Source organism: Grampus griseus (assembly GCF_964374135.1).
Source record: "Grampus griseus genome assembly, chromosome: 10".
Taxonomy (NCBI): Eukaryota; Metazoa; Chordata; class Mammalia; order Artiodactyla; family Delphinidae; genus Grampus; species Grampus griseus.
This window is the reverse complement of record NC_139004.1, coordinates 10,642,675-10,662,093: the sequence shown is the minus strand read 5'-3', so window position 1 is coordinate 10,662,093 and position 19,419 is coordinate 10,642,675. Positions and strand designations below refer to the sequence as shown.

The window sequence follows — 19,419 nt, the reverse complement described above, 5'->3', positions numbered from 1 at the left end:
GTAGATCTAATTCCATAGACAAAGCAGAGCTCTGAAAACAAAGCTCTCCCTGCCAACAGAGACAAAGAATAAATATGGTCCATAATCATCTACCTCCTCTGAAATACCTTGAAAGGCTTCAATGACGGCAGTGGAAAAGCAGCTCACTGTCCTTGATGAATTCTGCCCTTCCCACCCTGACCCTTCTCTCTCTCTCTCACCTGTTTCTCTTACACACACACACACACACACACACACACACACACACACGCACATGCACACACACACACCTTTTCTTATACCAAAGACTAAGTATGAATGTTGAGTCTACCTGATTTCAAATTTCCATCATTTTTTTCAGTTTAAATCAATCCAAACTGATGAAGGGCACCCCCCTCCCTGGCCTCTCAGGTACTATAATTCTAATGACCATGAAGCACTTGGTTTCATCTTGTATTAATCCTCTGAAAGCAACATGACTCTCCCACCAAGTCAATTCTGTTTTTAACAAAAGCACTTTGTCAAATATTCACTGTCCTTGCCACTTTCTCTGCTGCCTTTTTCTCTTTTTTTGTTCTCAGGTTAATCTTGTTCTAATGTTACTATTTGCCAGATACTGGGCTAGGCTCTTAGACATATTATCTCATTTAATCCTCACACAAGCCTAAGAAGCAGATACTATTTTTATTCTTATTCTGAAGTACCGCCAGCTGCGGCTTAGAGAGGTGAATCCCCTGTCCAAGGTGGTAAAACTTCTAAGTGGTGAAGCTGGGCGTCAAACCAGCTAAAAAGTCTTGAGTTCTTCGTTACCGTGCCAATGGTCTCGCCAGCATTTTTGGTAAAGCATTTGAGGATGGAGTTGATTCCACTGAAAGGGAATCTATAGCTTTTACAGACATATTACGGGCATTCATCTTCACAAAGAGTCATTTTCCAAAGTGGATTCACCTATAATGCTTTTATAACTATTACAACCACCAACCACTTGCACTAGATTGTTCTTACCATTGGGGGAGGGGAGGTAATGGAACTATTTGAGAATTTTGAGTGAAACCCCGTGAATCCCAGGTACAGAGTCCCTGACTCTACACATCCTTCTGAAGTAGAAACCGTCCTCCTTTCCATCCCTCCCACCTATGGTCACGCATGTGGTCAAGCTGATCAGGTACTGCCTGGTGGCAAGGCAACTCGAGGATGGATTTGGGAGCATCTTTGGGAAGAAGGGGACGCCGTTTCACAGACGTCTACCTGCCATAAATGCCCCCCCACACACACTCAGAGGAAGGACTCAGCCATGCTTTCAATTCTCGAATTTCATCTTGGGTCTGGTTCTCAAACTAGTTCACAGACATACCAGCACTCATCTCAACGTCTTACGAGTAGTTTTAAATATAAAAGAGGAAAACACTCCCTCTTCACATGCATACATTTAATATCATGAAAGCTCTGACAAAGAGGCAAAAACACCAAACTTGGCATCCCTTTTACTCCCTAATATTAGCATGGGCAATATTCTCTTCGGAAAATAAGTAGGGAAAGGGCCAAGTCTGATAAGAGAAACCCGACAATTGCCAGAATGTCAATGGGACATCTGAGAACTCCCTTCTCCCCGTGGCCTGGTGGCCCCTGAGTGTCCGCATCTTGGAGTACTTTTGGCCGGTGCTTCAAGAACAGACCACTGAACTGGCCTCACTTCCCCAAAGGAATTCATACAGAAGACTATGGGAAAGTGTCCTTTGTAGCCTTCTTTGTTTGGAACGATGGAAAACATAAAAAATGAAAAGCATTTTCTCATGCCCAGAACACCACTGCAGTAATAAGGATAACGACCTAAAGGAGTTTGGAATTTTGATAGTGCTTTATACTCTTTCAAAGAATTTTCACATACATTTTTTTCAATCAACTCATACATCAACCTTCTGGTTTACAACTGAGAAAGTAGAAACCATAAGGATCTTGTCCAAGATCAGACAGCTAAGTAGTGGGACAACTGGGGCCAGCATCCAGTTTGCACAATTGGTCCAGCATTTTCATCAGGTCCCTAAATAGCTCTCCCTCCTATTGTCACAGTTTCCCACTTCTTCTCACCCTCCATATACAGGTTGCTTGTCAGTTAACAACGATATCTAACTGAAGATACAGATTTCAAAAGGAGAAGCAGCACAAATCCTTCTTTGACAAGTATACACAGATATAAAAATAATTGTGACATTCTTCTCTATTGCTTCTTTATGGATGCCTTTCCCATATAAAAAGGCCCTGTTGGGGACAGTTCATCGACCTGTTATTTCTGCGTACACATCATACTCCTTGGTAATAGCAGGGCCTTCATGCCGGGAAACTATTTGCTAAATATTTCCCTCTGTCTCTCAGCTTACCCTGTCACTTTCTCCCAGACATAAAACATCTGGGCTTAGACAAGAAAACACAGCAAATTCAGAGATGTTTTCCAGATGTGGAAGAGGACAGCTGCCCTCAAGGGTCTACACAGGGCCAACTCCAGGCATTCATATATCCCAAGGTCCTTTTCCAACTGCATCTCACCATAGCTTTTCTAAGACTGAAAAAAAAAAACAAACCTGTCCAAGAGGTTGACCAGATAGCTGAATAAAACGCTAAGAAGGTCATAAAGAAGCAGCACTGAAAAGCACCCTGTAGGCGGCCCCGTGCTTTGCGGTCATGTCACAATTTTCAAGGCCCCGCTCACAAAAAGTGGGGTGGGATCCACTTTTGGATGTTTCAGTCAAGCGAAGGGCTTCACAGGAAGGATGGTGTGTTCAGTGTGGGGCCCAGGCTTCTCCTGTTCGGTGTGATGTGGATGCACACCACGGAGCCTTCAACCTTGGAAAAACAGTCTGCAGAAACCCTGCTCACACCAGTTCTGTCTTGTGAAGAGTCACTGGCTCCAAATGCTTATCTGGGGAGGTAACTGGGAGAAAAGCATGTTCCACGGCAGGTTTAAGAAAGTCTGGAAAAATACTCTGCTGTCGTGCAAACTTCTGAAAAATAAAATCAAAGAGATACGTTGAGAAGTGAATAATTGGAAAAATGCTTCAGCTGTCACCTGGATTTAAACTCCATTCATTAGGAGCTGACTGGACAGCTCATGTGGGAGCCCTCGTGATGCGGGCTACGTCGCTCACTCTACAGTGGGCTTGTGCTATTTCGCCGGTATCTCCAAACCTCAACCAGGAGTTACAGACTGGGGCCATTTCCAGACCCTAACACTAGGATTTCCTGCATGGAAAATCAGTGCCCAAAGAAACAGGCACTTGCCAACAAAAAACTAGAGTCACTCATTTTAAAAATTTACTGCCAGGTAACGCTAATTATCTTCTTATATGCAAATAACTCTAAAGACCAAGCTGTAAGTTCCCTGGGGGAAGGACATAGTTCTTATGCGTTTTTACATGCCCCCCAGTGCCTAGCATAATGCCTTATACACAGTAGGCGCTCAGTGGAGTCTTCTGATGGACTGACGTTTAAAATAGCAACCAGAGAGATGAGTGTTCGGCCAGCGTCAAGCAAGTGAACAGATGGGGCCAATGAGTGACTAGAACCAGCGCTGGAATAGCTCCTGGGTGACTGATGTCCTGGTCCCCAAATGGCCAGCACTTCCTGATATGCTGAGACATATGGGACAGATCACTTCCTAGTGGGTCAGGCCCAGAGCTGGCCCTGCTCCCCTACGACCACTGTCAACCCAGGTGACCAGCCACGCACAAACAGGCTTGGGGGGCAGGGAGGAGTCTAAGCTGGAGTCTGCAACCAGTAGGTCAAGGGCATGTCAAGGATGCCCAAGTACTGGCCAGCAGTCCTCTACCCCAGGCCACACCCTGTGTACCTCTGGCTTCTCAGGATTCATTCTTAAAAAGTGATATCTAAAATAGCAACCAGAAGTACCAAAAAAAAAAAAAAAAAAAAAGTGGTGGAAGTACCAAACTATAAGAGGGAATCTCTAAGAGAAAAGAGCTCAAGGGCCAACCAAGGAGATGGATCCAACACCAGGGTGGCCGGGCTTGCTCACCTGCCTACAGAAAGAACAGCAGTCGCCCGGATGGTGGATGGGCAGGGTCCAACTCTCTCCCACCGTATCTACAAGGCCCGCTGGTCCCTTAGGAGGATCCTTTGGCATTTCACAAACTTCCACCGCTATCTTACTTCATTTTCTCTTCACAAGCATCTGTGTGGAGCCGCCAGACGGAAAACAAGCTGGGAGCTTCCCAGAGAGATTCTCACAGTCTGGGGGCCTCTGTAAGGCCAGGGTTCTGTGAATAGGTCTCTTGCCATTATGAAATGACTCACACTGTCTACAAAACGCATTCGATTGGTAACCCAGGTGATCTTTTAATAATGAGAGATGTTTAAGAAAGATACTTACGCAAGTGAAAATGATGAGTGTCACGTAGAAAATGACCAGAGCCAACAGCAGGACAACCTCAGCTCTGTATTTCTTAAAAGTCTCTTCTTTGCGTCCCTTAGAGCATCCTTTAAAAAGAAACACGTAAAATATGAAGCCGTTGAACAGGGTCTTCTACCAGGATGCAAAAGCTAAGAATGCTTTGTTCTGGCTTACTAAAGTCCTACTGGTCTCCCCTTCTTACCCTCACGTCTGTACCATGGGAAGGACATCGGAAATGACGGTGGTGGCCACAGCCGGCGCTCACACTCACCCTGTGCCTGGCTCCATGCAAAGGGGCTGACATCCAGCATCTCACTGAACCTTCAGGGGCAGGTCGGAGTACCCCAGTTTACAGAAGAAGGAGCCAAGGCTCAGAGAGACTGAGGGATTAAGGCAGGTGGCAGAGCTGCCCTGCTATTACGGAACATGTCGATGTGCCTTTGTAGACCTGTTAAAACCCCTCCACCAAGGCTGACAGCCAACGGGGGCTACAGACCAGCTCCCTGGGGGCTGCTAGAGGCTGTGGCCTCAGCCCCGGGAAGGGGGCAAGTGCAGGAGGAGGGAGGCCTTCAGCCCAGAAGGGGACAAGGCCGGGACAGCTTCTCCCCACTCAAGCACGACATCCAATGTGCAGCAAGCTTGCTCAGGGAGCTGGCTTGAGGACTGGGGCAGGAGAAGATGGAGTGAGGGTGACAGGAGGGGCTTCCGCCCTCAGGGCCACGATGGGCCTCCAGACAGCTGTCGACCCCTGAAACTGGATTCAGGATTTTATGCAATGGTCTGGGGATGGATTCTCACAGAGGCCTGGGACCCCAGAAGAGAAGGGCTGAGAGCCACTGATGGTTCTAACATTTAACGAGCATTCAGTACGCCCACCTCAGGCACCAGACTGAGCATTTCAGCGCAACATCTCATTCAACCTTCACCACAAGCCTGTTTTGTAGATAATATCAATATTATATTATCCCCATTTTAAAGATGAGAAAACCAAGGCTCAGAGGTTTCCCCAAGGTAAGATGCTAATGAGCAGCTGAGCTAATATTTGAACCAAATCCAAGTGGCTCTAGTCTGACCACTCAACTTGTAGGCAGCACTGCCTTCGCAGAGGACGGAAAAGCAAGCCAGCTTTTCCCTATTCCTTTCCTCTCTGCTCCCCGCAGGACACGCCTGCCCTCTCTGCCCTTCCTGCCAGGCTGCTCCCATTTCTCATTCATGCGAACAATACTCACTGAGGGAGCGTACCACGGCAGGTACGGCAGATGCCATGAAGACAAACGAAGCAGCGTAAAGGGCTAGAGGTTGAGAAGGGTATAGGGGGTGTGTGTGTGTTCGTATGTCTGTGTGTGTTTGTGTGTGTGTGTGTATAAGACAGTGAACCAAATCCAAACGCTGACCCCTAAGCAGTGATTGCGTTCTTGCGAGTGTGGGAACATTATCTCGAGTCAGATTCCTTTCCGCTTCTCCGTGGCAGGAGAAAGTAGCCGTTGTACAAAGTCAGGGCCTCTGTAACAACATGTTCGTCATTTCAAGCCTCAGCCACTAACAAGAGTTGGGCCAAAGTCAAACGCAAGGCGTATTTTAAGCTACATAAAGAAAAGTTATGGAAAAAAGTCCAAGGAGATAATCCTTGTCTTTATACTTGATTCCTGGTCTTACTGCATAGAGCAAAAATGTGCCTTCTGTCACGGGAACGCTATTTTCTTGCTGTACCCTTTTTCTTTGGCTTGAGTTGAGATATTGGGACATTCAATTGCTGTAAAGTGGGAGAGGAATGCTGTTCTCATGTGAAAAAGGTGGGAACATGAAGCAGCTCCCTTAGGCCAGGTTAGAAAGCCCCCAATGAGTAGAATATTACACAGTTATCTGATCTATTCGGGAGACTACCCAGTTTCTCTGTCTTCCAAAAATTAGACTTGGAAACTTCCTATTGGCTCCGAAGGACTCTTACATGAGTAAGAGTTGTTTGACTTAGTCGCCTGACTACCTTTGGCATCCACCCCAGTCAGGCTGGGGTAGGTCTGTCCTTATTAAAAAGAAAGTAGAGAAAGTTATGACATCCTTGCAGTAGGATTTAGCTTTCAGCACAGATATTATCCAAAGCTTCTGAATTACAGGGTAAACTTGGATTGAGGGGATCAAGTTTAGGACCTACATACAGAAAGTGCCCTGCATACTGTAAGGAGAAAACAGATGCCGCAGATCACCTCACCTGTCACTTTCAAGATCATGGTGCCACTGAGGTTTCTCTGCCCTTCTGGATCCACCAGAGTGCACCTGTAGGTCCCCGAGTTGCAGCTGGTAGTGTTTTGGATCCTCAGGGAATACAGCCTTTCCCTGGGGGCCTCTGAAGAGGCCCTCTGCTGATAGTACTGCAGGTCTTCCTGGGGCACCTCCATCCTCTCTGCACTGCCATTTGTGAGCTGTAAGAAAGAATCATATACAGACTCAGAGACATAGAGGACAGACTTGTGGTTCCCAAGGGGGAGGTGGGTGGGTGAGGGATGGATTGGGAGTTCGTGATGAGCAGATGCAAACTAGTATATATAGGATGGATAAACAACAAGGTCCTACTATATAGAGCAGGGAACTATATTTAATATCCTGTGATAAACCATAATGGAAAAAATATGAAAAAGAATATATATATATGTATAACTGAATCACTTTTGCTGTACAGTAGAAATTAACACAACATCGTAAATCAACTATACTTCAATAAAATAAATTTAAAAAACAAGAATCAAACCACGTCATGCTCTACTGCCAGAACCTATAAGCACTGGGCCTCCACGTCAAGGTTATACCTCTTGTTTTCATAAACTCCATCCTCAGCTAATTGTTTTAAAACAAGATACTGTGTGTGTGTGTGATGCCTGGGGGAGGAGGAGAGAATCTAGGAGAATTCTTTAAGGCTCCATCTTTTTTAGAATAAGATCAGGACTGCATTTTACGATTCTCTGTATCCCTACGTGAAGGAGAGAGTGTCCCTATGGACGATAACCGTGTGTCACTGACGACTGTGTAATGACGCGTATGAATCACACTGAATCACACTCTCTTGCTGGTTGTTCTCTATTCAATGTTCTCTTGTTTTCGTCAGATACCAACTCACCCACTGACTGATTCTTATTTTTGTAGCCCGGCCTTTTATTTGGAAACGTTTCTAAATCTGTTAAGGTCATTGCCAAACAACTCAACAGAAAACACAGAGATGCAGATGAGCAATGCCTCTCATGAAGTCACCCTGTTCTTCAGAGACTGCGTACCTGTGGGGTCATCTGTGACGCTGCAGGATGTACCACGCTCACGCCTCCGCTAAGGCAGGAAGACAGCTGACAGCAGCGCCACGTGGAGATTTTATGTGTCAGGTCACTTGGTAGTAATATCAAGATATACATGGAAGGGCAATTACGGCTTAAATCATTGTACCCAGGATGGACCAGCCCAGCTGGGGTAGATGGCAAATTTAGCCAAACTAACTGGCTGGTTTTCTTTCCCTGAACAGTCTTTGCAATTAAACTGGTGGGGTCTTTCCATCATCTCCTACTTCCACGATTAAGCACACATCACGTTCACCATCAATTCCCTTCTTCCCCAGATATATTTTTAATTTGTCTAGTTAACTTGCTCATTGATCCTCCACTGAAATGTTTTAAAGCTTCTAAAACTCATTTACATAAACAGTAAAGCCAATCACCGTTTTCAGTGTGCAAGGGCAGCCCCGAGCCCTTTGCTGGGTGGCTGGGGAACAGCAGGGAGCCTGGGATTCAGTGGCATTCCTTCCCTGTCCCCAGCGTAGTGGCCGCACCAAAGGGACCCCTTAGGAAAAGACACCGCAGTCAGACACTGCTGCTGTCTTTGCCTGCACCTGCCGCTGTTTAATCTCCTGTACTGGGAGCACCCTACAACTCCTCTCCCACTTTTCAAAAGGCAATCAGCACAGGGAAATAAATAACCAAGGAATGGGGGGAACACCCAGTGAGGCAGAGGCAGCCCAGGACAGAAGACATACATGCACATACACACACACCCCCTCCTTGGTTTCTGCTTCATGTATTAAGTCGGGGAATGCACCTTGAGGTCCACGGAAAGCTCAGATTCCAGCTTCCACGGCTCGGGCTCCTATGGGCATTCCTGTGGAGTGGCCTGCAGAGACATCTGGTGGCTGATTTATCGCTCCTGCAAGAAACCCTGCTTCATTCACTCCTAGCACTGGGCTGAGACTAATAGCTTTTCTCAGGCGAGGTCTACGAACGTAAATCCCATTTCCTGACAGTCCTTGTGCTGAAAGGTTCCTTCCAAAATAATCAAGACTGGGGCATTTAGTGTTCAAAAACAGAGCAAGAAAACAAGCAAACAAAAAAAGGAGGTGTGGTCAAGGAACCTCAGGCGTCCAACTGATTTTAGAACACGTCTGAGTTAGACCAGTTTTCCCCTTTTCCAGTCTGATTAAACCAAAAATTGCAGCCTTATCACGTGACTGCACCTCTCCCCTCCTCTGCTGCCTGGCAGAAGTGCTCCCTCTGACCAGAGCGTTTGATGGGTCAGGTGCCCAGGACCATCCCGGGCCAACCGCTTCCAAGACTCCCTCCCCCACCTCCCCCTCCAAGGCCACTTTGAACTAATTAACTCAGCTTAATCTCTGCAGTCCCCACGATGCTGTCTCAATCTGCTTTTCTTTTCTAAATTAACCTCCAAATGTGTTCAACTCAGATGTCATTCCAATGGATTTCACTGGAATTGAGTTTTGTAGAAATTCCTGCATCCCAAAAGATGGAAACTTGTCTGCAACAATCATTCTGGGATTTTCTACCTCAGATTTTCTCCTTAGGGCGGTCTTCTCTCCTATCCAGTGACCCCTCCCTCAACTCAAAAAGACCTATCTGAAAGTCAAGATCAAAACAAAACAAAACAAAACAAAAAACAAAACACTGAGAACCCCTCTGGAGCTGGTGGAAATATAAACTATTGTGTTTTATTTATATAAAGATGGCCCCTTTATCACGCTGGCTGCTGGGAACTGCTGAAGCAAGTACGTGGCGGTGATCAGAACTGACTGGCAGGGGCCTTCTGCCTATTTGCAGAAGAGAATTCATTTTAAAAATCAGCAGTAACAACAAAAAGTAGTTTATGTGATGGTCAGATTTCCACGGGTCTCTGAAAAAAACCTCCAGAGAGGTTATTTTACAATGGCAAAGCCAAGGCAGGGTGAAATCATAAGAATGAAAGTAAGAGGTAGGGGAAAGTCAAAACGAAGAACCCCAAAGCAGCCTGCAGAATTCTGATTTACTGAACCGCCACAGCCATCAGCGGGATCGTGGCAAAATATCTCAGCTCTCACGGGGTCATCTTCCAATGGCCCCTTCCTGAAAGACCCAGAGAACTGAGAGAAGTACTGGCTTAACCTGGGACCTCTGGCCAAAGTGATGAACAGCTCTCTGTGCCCGATAACTACCTGTAACAAAAGGAACCTTCTGTAACTTCACACAGTGCGCATGGAAATAGTTCAGAACCTTCCTTCTAGCTTCAAGCTGCAGGTATGTACATAGCCCATTCCCCCTTCCTCCTGCCTACAGCCGCAAAAATAGTTGTAGTTTCCATGTTAACGTCACACGCTCAAGGTGCGAGTGCAGCGCTCGCAGTACCAAGAGACTTTATGCAAAAGTTCAACTCATTGTCTTCAGCACCGCGGCCAAGCAGCCATCAGCCTGCAGTATCGGGGGAGTGAGCCGTGGCCCAAGCAGCACTGTTCAAGAACCGAAGGAATGTCAGGGGGAGGAACATGGAATAACAGCAAATGGGCCATCCTCAACTTCGCCTGGTTTTATGAATTCTCATAAACATTTGAGCTGGCTCAAAATAAACCACTGGCAAGAATGACTCTCAACATTCCAAATCTAAAAGTGTTTCATTGCCTCTCTGCAAAAGCATTTTAGGAAATAGTCATTTATAACAAAAGGAACCTGCAGATTGATTCACGGCCGAGTGTAACTCACAGGAACTATTTGACGCACACTTTGCGACGCTCATATTGCAGAGGGCTACACCACAGCACACTGTGGGCAAATTAATTCCTCAAAACACGCATCCAAATTATGTTTTGAAAGTCCACATTCCATGCATTAACTCTTATGCTGACAAATTTTATCTTTCTGGTTGAATTAGAAAAGGCAAAATATAAGACATCTCATTTTCAGTAAAGCCTACGGACTTTTGTCTCAAGGCCTCCAATTTGACTAAATAATTTAAATACCATATTCCTTCTCTAAGATGGAGATCTGACCTTAAGGAAACCACAAGCCCTAAATTAAGATAAATTCTCTTTAATTTGCCGAATACTAAACCAAGCAAATACAAGTAGTAATTTTAAATGCATGTGAATTGTTTTTTTTAATGGTGGATAAATTTGAACTAGAAAGAAATCAAATAAATATCTAAATATGGCTGAAATTGAACCTATATTTTAGTCAAATCCCTACTGTGAAAAGGGATTTTTTTAGAAGTTTACATAATTTTATCCACATATATGCTAACTTCCTAGATTACCATCTTTGGATATAAGAAGACAACAGCTCCATTCCTATTGCAAAGAATTTTGATTCCACAGCCTTGAAATCCAAATTTATCATGCGTGAGATCTGTTAGGAATGTGATAAGAAAGTAAAAGAAAAGGGAAGAGATTTTTTTGAGGAGAAAAATGTGTGCATATATGTATGCATATAAATATTTAATCTAACAATTTAATTAAACATATTTAAAGGAATGGATGTTAGTATTTAAAGGTGGTATGAAATTAATCTGATATATTCCAATCACATCGAACATCTTTTTTTTATTGCATTTCCCATGCACTAACATTCATGTACCTTGGTTTCCAACTCAAAGTGCCAATATAATCCCCCTTCATCATAAAAACTGCTCTTCATAACATGCAAAATAGTTTGGCTCAGAGGTTGATGTCATAATGGGGGTAGAATGTATAAGCATTAACATCGTATTTTTCTAAGTGTAGTTTTATTGGAAAAATGATTTTCCACTTTGAAGTTTACTAGGTCTAACAGACAGAGCTGGATTTATGGCTGTTAACAAAGTTATGAGTATGACAGAGGCAACGTAATTAAGAGCACAGGCTTTGGTGTTGGACAGACGTGGAAACAAACCCCAGCCCCACCATGGCTAGCTCTGCTCTTGGCGAAGGGCCTGGAGCTCTCAGGCTTCGTTTGCTCCCCTGAGATGGGGGAGGGTAACTACACCTCCCAAAGTTGGTGTGAATATACCTATGATGGGGTAGGTGGGTACCGTAGCATAGTGTCAATCACACAGAAAGCGCTAAAAATGTTACCACTAAGTTCCAAACAGTTCCCTGCATGTAGGAAATATTCAAGAAGTATTTATTTAATGAATGAGTGAATTTTAGACACAATGAGGAAGACACAAGGGCACTAGCTCTGGAATCAGAAGACCTGGAGTCAAGCATCAGGTAGCTGGGTGGCTTTACCTCTGACTTGGATTTGCTCGTCTGTAACTACCTTACTTCCCTCATGGGGTTATTTTAAGCATCAAATGAGAAAACACGTAATAGTGCTTCATAATCGGTAATGTTGGTAACAGGAATTGTTGTTGTATCCAGTAGCTTTCTACTCCGCCCACCCATTCAGTCATTCCTTCCAGCTGATACTTCCAGTCTCCTCTGGCAAAGCTGTTCTAGAAGTCCCAATCTCTGCTCTAGGGAGAAAGTTTTTCTGCCCACAAGGTCTCCAAAATAACCACAACATTCGGAATTTCTAAGCCACCATCATAACGTGGAAAATACCCTTTGGAACTGGGCTTTGAAGGCAACGTTGGGCCACTCACTGTTCATGCCAATCGTCCTTCTTCCATTAGTTTCTTGGGGGTCCTGCTGGACCGGGAGGGGCAGCCTTACGGGCTCTGAGTTCACGTCCTTCGGAGGGCACTACACCTGGTTCTAGAAAAGGCACACTTGACTCTGGCCTGACCTCCGTGACCAGAGGGAATGGTTCTGATGGATCCGTGACCCAATCAAAGCCACTTAAGTATAATCTGACATTGTTGAGATGGAAGAGACACAGTCTTTTGCTTTGCACTTGATCTCGGGAGGACAGACAAGTCTCCAGTTACCGGCTACTATCTCACTGCCACGTGGAGGCTGATAATAAAACCAACACGAAGGAAGGAAAAGTTGAGAGACAGAAAGTCACCAAACCCTGAGGATATTCACGAACCTCCAAATTTAGCCTTACTGCAAACTGAGTGGCTTGAGACAACAGAAACTTATTCTCTTACAGTTCTGGAGGCCAAAGGTCGGATATCAAGGTGCTGGCAGGGCCGTGCTCTCTCTAGGGGAGAATCTGTTTCATGCCTTGCTCCTGGCTTCTGGTGTTGCTGGAGACTGGCATTCCTTGGCCTGTAGACACATCACTTCAGTCTCTGCCTTCACCTTCACGTGCTGTTCTCCCTGTGCATCTGTCTCTGTGTTTCTGTTTTCTTATAAGGACCCCCGTCATTGGATTCAGGGCCACCCTAATCAAGTATGGCCTCACTTTAACTTGGTTACATCTGCAAAGATCCTATTTCCAAATAAGGTCGCACTCACAAATACCAGGGGTTAGAACTGAGACATAACTTTTTTGTGGGACACTATTTAACCCACGACATCAGGCATAACTGAAGTAGGAACTATATTTTGATTTTTAAAAATTATTTATTTCAACCACATGAGCCAATATATTCCCTTTTCTTTAAGCTAGTTTTGATTGGATTACAAGCCTTCACAACAGAAAGATTCCTAATTGATAGGAGCACCTTGCCCCACTCCAGAAATAAATGTGGCACACGCGGGGCTGTCTCCACGTGGCTCCAACCTCAAGGCCAGTCCTGCTTTGTCACTCAGGCTCACATGCCTCCCACTGCTCGGTGAAAGAGACACCAGGGTGTGACTGGACTCAGGTCCTTTGTTCTCCAGAACTGACCCAGTGAGTCAGGTCCTAGGTGAACATGAATTGTCTACGGCAATGAGCATCTATCTTTTCCCATAGGTTTTCCCCATCTGGACCAATAATCCTAGACAACTACCAGTTCTTCTGGAATCTATCTTCTCTTGGACAATTGGGACAAGAACGTGCAGTAGACTAGCTGGTGCTTCACAAGAAGAGCAAGTGATAGTCACAAGCCTTGGGCTCTTACTTCTATACCTACCTAACTACATGACACACACAGAAATTTTACCCAAGTACACCCCAGTGCAAAAACAAAAATTAAAAATATGCTTCAGGTGTAAAGAGTCTTAGGGAAGTACTTTAGTTCGGCTCTGGTTTGAGCTAGCACTGTTGGTAGAAAATCTGAGGTTATCCCAAGAGTAGCCAGGAAGGACTTATGGAAACAGTTTCAGGTGGAGGAATCCTCTTTTTAGGTAATGTATCTCTTTTTAGTCCTGCCCTTCATAAAACCTTCCCTGATGTCACTGAGACCTTCTTCTAACTTCCTCTTCTTTGTGTAGTGACATAACCAAGTACAGAACTAACATACTCGGTCCTCATGTGACTCGGGTTCCCCCTTTTATTTATGGAAAACAAGTGTTGGCAGTTTTTTCTAACTCTCAGCTGCCCTTTTCCTCCCTACCCTCTTCCAAGCTGAAAGATTTTTAGCAACTTTGCTGTGTCTCATCATCGTCCAAAAATCTCAGCGCTCCATCATTCTCCTCTGGTTGGGACTTCTTCTAGAGACTGGCCCACTCCTCCCTAGAACCATGTGGACAACAGGACTGGTGACCAAGAGAGAAGGGGAGGTAACCCCCAGGAATGTGCTGCAGGCTCACTGAGTTAACCCGACGGCAGCTTCACTGCAGTGAAAGACTAAAGCTTCCCTCTGAGATTCATCTTCCGGGATGAATTATAGTCTGTCTTTCACCACAAGAAATACGCTTTTCCTCTGACATAGTTTTCACGATGTTATCCTCTTTGCTTAAAAACTTTCAAAGGCTCCTTGCTGCCGAAAGGACCAAGTTCAAGCCCTTATAATTCAGCAGTCGGGGGTGTTCACAGTCTGTTCCCAGCCTGCTTGCTGGCAGTACCTCTCAGTCCTCTGTGGTATGATTCTCCCTTCCAGATCATTAGTTTCCCCTCAGTCCCCCCAAATGCGTGTGGATTCACGTGTGCACGCCCTTGACAGTCCTCTGGCACAAGGTCCATCCTGGTCTTAGGATGGCTATTGCCAGGCGCAGGGCTTGGCACACGTTTGGGACATAGAAATATTTACGAACTGAGGAAAATGTAAATACGGGAGACATCTGAAAATTCACTTTTTGCCTTTCATAGTCTGATCTAAAGGTTATTCAATCAGGTCAAGTAGTATAGGTGCCAATGGGGATGGTATGATTTTTCTTTGATGCTCACACAGGCACTGTTTTCGCATTTCAATGTTTCGGCGCTTCTGTATTTAATGTAGAAATGTTTCCTTTTTCTCCTAAAACATCTCAAATCTATCTTAAAACACACGTCACTCTAGAATCAGGTGAGTGCAGGGAGCGGCATGCATTGTCTCCTTCGTGGGTCCATCAGGGTTGGTGGCTGTACAGATGCCATCTGCCCGGGCCATTCATCAACCCTAGCCCATCCGAAGGCTCCTCCTTAGCACTTCCTCGCTTGGGGGCTCATTGTCACACAAGATGCTAGAGACAAAAAAACAGGACTCCACTGAATAGGAGATTAGCAACATACATGGAGGACAGCTCATAACAGATCAAGGACAGGCAATGTCCGTGCAGCGACTGTCCTGGAACTTTAGAAGTAGCTTCATGCGAGCCCAAGAATCTGCTCTCCTTTAGTCCCCAGGAGAGCCCATGACCTGCCATAGCTGCATCTCTCCTAAATATTGTAAAGTTCAAGTCTGATCTATTCTCTGAAATCGTGGTCTCACTTCCCCCTTCTCCCTTCCTTTGGAAATCATCTAGAAAGGGCACTTGTCTCGTGACGCACCTCTGTCCTCACCCCCGTGGTGTCACTCAGAGATGACACTATATATCCTCTTTCATTATGCCTCACCCTAGGGTGCTGGGGCTCCCGGCACAATACGAGACGGTGCTACGTCGCCCTCGTAAGTAACCACTCATTACGAGCAGTGGCGAACTTCAACCACGCCTGAACACTCCATTCATCCAGTGTCATCCTCCCCTTCCAGACCTAGTGCAGCCTCATTAAAGAGAGTGTGAACCCGCTCCGCATGCAGCACAGACGGAGCTCTTTAAGGGATGTCCTTACTCCTGGCAGACACGGGACTGGGCTATGACCCTCTTGAGCTAGAATCTAACCCAAGGTCACAGCCACGCTCTTCTACTTCGGTAGAAGAGTGATAGACCAATGTCTCTTTGCCCCAGAACAGCTCAAAATACCTCCCTCAACAACCACAGTCTATTCCCAATCCTAAGAGCTAAGCTGCATGGATATATACCGCATTAACTCTTCTATTTCTTCCCAATCATTCACTCTGCCTTCAAAGGTACAATACGGGAAGGGATGAGAGGAGGCCCCGTTCTTGGATCCCAGTTGGGAAGACATCAGTCCACAGGAAAGAAGAGTTGGGCTAACAGGAATTGGGCTATCTCTGCCTACTCCTGGCTCTACCTTTGACCCCTGGGCATGTCTATATTACACCCCCCGCCCAGTCCCCTGTCATTGTACCTTTGAAACAGAGAGAATAAAATGGACACTGTTCCCAACTCACCCTAATGTTGCAAACACTAAATGGATGCCGTCTGCTCCGAGCCTTTTGGTAAAAGGCACATGATAAGAAACACATGGTTTACATGGGTCCTTTTGTTAATCGTAAGTAATCAGTGCCAACTGGACAGTGGCAGGATGCTCTGTGGTGCCGGAGAACTGAGTGGTAAATGGATTTTTAAATTGTGAGTCGTTATAACTGTAATTGTGATATGCAGAAGGCCTGCAAGAATGCGATTCAATCTGGCGGACGGCGAAACCCCACACTCCAAGGGACTCTCTGCTTACTTGATCCGCAAGCAGCCTACAACTGTGCAAAGTGGTTTTACAAACCACCCTACTGATGATCCAGCTAGGCTGGCTGTGGTCACCAGGCGTAAATTCCTCACTTCATAGCTACCTCTCTGCATCACTGAAACATTTTACAAGAAAGTCGTGGGAGGAAATGACAAGATAATCTTCTGTAAAATGCAGAATTTCAGCATTTCACCACTGGCCTTATTTCCAGTACACTCTAACCATTTTTGTTGTGCAAGCACAATCGATGCAAAAGTATAATTACTGGGCTGGAAAATAACAAACATCTACAGAATACGCTGAGATCTGTTCAAAAGTACTTGAAAAATAAAGCATATCACTTTCAAGGTATCTGATTAGTTTTCTGGCATAGCATAGCTCTCCTATCCACCATGACTCAATCACAGTTTCCTCCTTAAAAAAAATAACTAGGGTATGAGTTTTCAATGACCCTACTCCACGGACCAACAGAAAAAAAGAGAATGCCAAGAGACTATTGTCTTTTTCTCTTAACAGAGCTTTGAGAGACCTTCAGGGTCTTTAAAGCTTGCAAGAACTGTGTTCAACAAACAAGCACATACATTATAGAGTTACATCATCAGCTGACAGCCAAGGAAAAGTCAAAGGTTAATCACTCTGGTTTACTGCATCATTCCAAATGACCTCCTGCAAGATTTAACTTGACAACTGTTTGAACTTTACAGTCTGAAATTTCATCTGCTTGTTTCATGAGTACTTTGTAATTACTCCCCTGGGGATATTAATATTGTTTTCCCTTTTTAATTGCTCTCTGAAAGGGATAGTGGTTTCATGTTTTTCCCCTCCTTTTAGATAACCAAGTCCCTGCCTGGCTAGCCCAAAGACACTTTCATTTTCTTTAAGTAATTAACGGAGAAAACAGAAATAACAAGATAGACCTCTAAGAACCTAGGCTGTGGAGCCAGACTGCTTGGTTCAAATCCCACCTCCAGCGATTAGTCCGCTGTGTAACGGTGAGCAGATTATTTCACTCCCTAAGGCTCTGTTTCCTCATCTGTAAAGCAGGAACAGTAACAGTATTGATCTCTTAAGTCCATTGGAAGGATTGGAACAGCTGATGTACATAGATATTTACCTCAGAGCTTGGCAGATGGTGAGTACTCAAATAATATTGGTTTTACAATATTTTTATTTACATACTATTGTTTTTACAAGGGAACAATTTTGGAATTGCTGTGTTCTCTGATCCCACAGTGAATAAGGTGGAAATGAAGTAGGAATAATAACAAACCTACTTTCATACACAATGCAGCGTCCCGAGGCCCCAGCACCGTTTCCACTGTGCATAATCATAAAGGGTCTGCCTGAATTCACTGAGCATCTTCAAAATTAGCAGGGCAAACACTGGGTGCCGTGCAGGATACACAAAAGCAGTGGCGCAGCACTGTCCCCAGGGAACTGACAATCTGGTTAGGAGACACACACACACACACACACACACACACAAAGAGGTTAACGGTCCTATGCTGCCTTGTTAAATGGCTAGATACTTGTGCAGGTTCTTACAGCATCTTTTACGGTGGGCAGAAGAAAACCCAGCATTTTGTGGAAAGCTACAAACGCACAGAGATTTCCTGCAAGGTAAGATGACAAATCAGTGAGCTCCGCAGAGTAAGGCTGGGATATCACAGTCATGGCGCTTCAGCCAGAGGTGCCACTGTGGCAGTAACCTCATTAAAGGCAGGGAGCATCGGCAGCAAAAAAAAAAAAAAAAAAAAAAAAAAAACCAGTGACAGCAAACAGTGGCTGCTTGGGTTTCCAGTGCCACCGGAACCACAATCTTAGAATCTGCAAAGGTTCCAGTTCAGAGGAAACCTTAAAAAAGCCTCAGTCTGACTCAATTCTCTTACAGTAGAGACAGTGACACTGTTCTTACACGCGGGGAAGCCTCTGTGCACCATCACAGACACCCTCCTTGCTGGACCTCTCAGGACGGCCAGAGGGAGGAGACCAAGGGTACCCCAGAACGGGGATGACAGATAACTACCACCTAAGAAACAAGCCTATCACTTCTCTCTGGCACTCCTTCCTCTCAAGTTGCCCCCTTCCCGCCTCCCCAAATGTATGAGCGCCACCGTCACAAAACACCAGAAATCAGAAATCCGGGAGACCTTCCTCCCGTCCAATGCCAAATCTGCACTAGCTGCTTTCTCCCTGGCCTGCTGTCCATAACCACAGGTGGCCTCTGGAATTAATCCAAATTAATTGGAGGGACGTCTGCCCTCCACAACGTCTTATTTGGATCATTCATCTCAGGGCCACCTTTAGAGGCAAGAAGATTGAGGTCCCCGGCGGAACTAAATCTAAGTCGGCCTGTACCTGGATGCGGCTGGGCTTGGAGCGGTGATGGGAGAGGCGTGTGGGAAGACCGTGTACCGAGTTCAGCTATGGGAGATGCCCCCGAACCCGAGCCATAGTGGGTCGCCAGCCCAAGGAAGGTGGTTGCCCAGTCTGCAATTAAACCACCCAACCCTAACTCGCCTGCCGCGCCGCGCTTACCTTGGCCCAGAAAACCGCGTAGCGGACCTGCGGGTCCCAGGGGGCAGTGCAGGGCAAGTCCACATCCTCCGAACAGGCCACCTTCACCTCCCGCGCCGCGGGCACCAGGCTGCAGGCTACAAGAGGGAGAGAGAGCGGCGTGAGCAAGCGAGAAAAGGGGGTGTCCCGGGGAGGCGGGCGGGGGGCGCCGGGCGTCCGCGGGACCTACCGCAGCTCAGAAGCAGGAGCTGAAGGCCGCGCGACATCGCTGGGGACTGCCGGCGTGGGGCCCCGGAGCTGCCTCTTGTACCCGCACGCACCGGGACTGCCCCGGGCGGCAGTCCCGGGGGATCCCCGCGGGCGGCGGAAGCGGCGGCGCGCCTCCCCCGCCTCCGCCACCCGGGGCGCCCCGGGCCCGCCCCCGCTGCCCCGGCCCCGCCCCCGCGCTCGGCCCCGCCCCCGCGCCCCAAGCCCGCGTCGCTGCTGCTG

At 46.2% G+C, this 19,419-nt stretch overlaps 1 protein-coding gene across 1 annotated transcript; it reads right to left on the bottom strand.

Annotated features, from left to right (window-relative positions):
- Positions 1–1,438: 1,438 nt before the first annotated feature.
- On the bottom strand, positions 1,439–19,272 carry CD83 (CD83 molecule). Its single transcript, XM_082664364.1, has 5 exons — positions 19,160–19,272; positions 18,952–19,067; positions 6,591–6,801; positions 4,361–4,467; positions 1,439–2,978 (listed from the first exon to the last, which is right to left on the bottom strand). Exons 1-5 carry the CDS (start codon positions 19,194–19,196, stop codon positions 2,850–2,852), a joined length of 600 nt encoding a protein of 199 aa, XP_082520490.1. The 5' UTR covers positions 19,197–19,272; the 3' UTR covers positions 1,439–2,849.
- Positions 19,273–19,419: the final 147 nt, after the last annotated feature.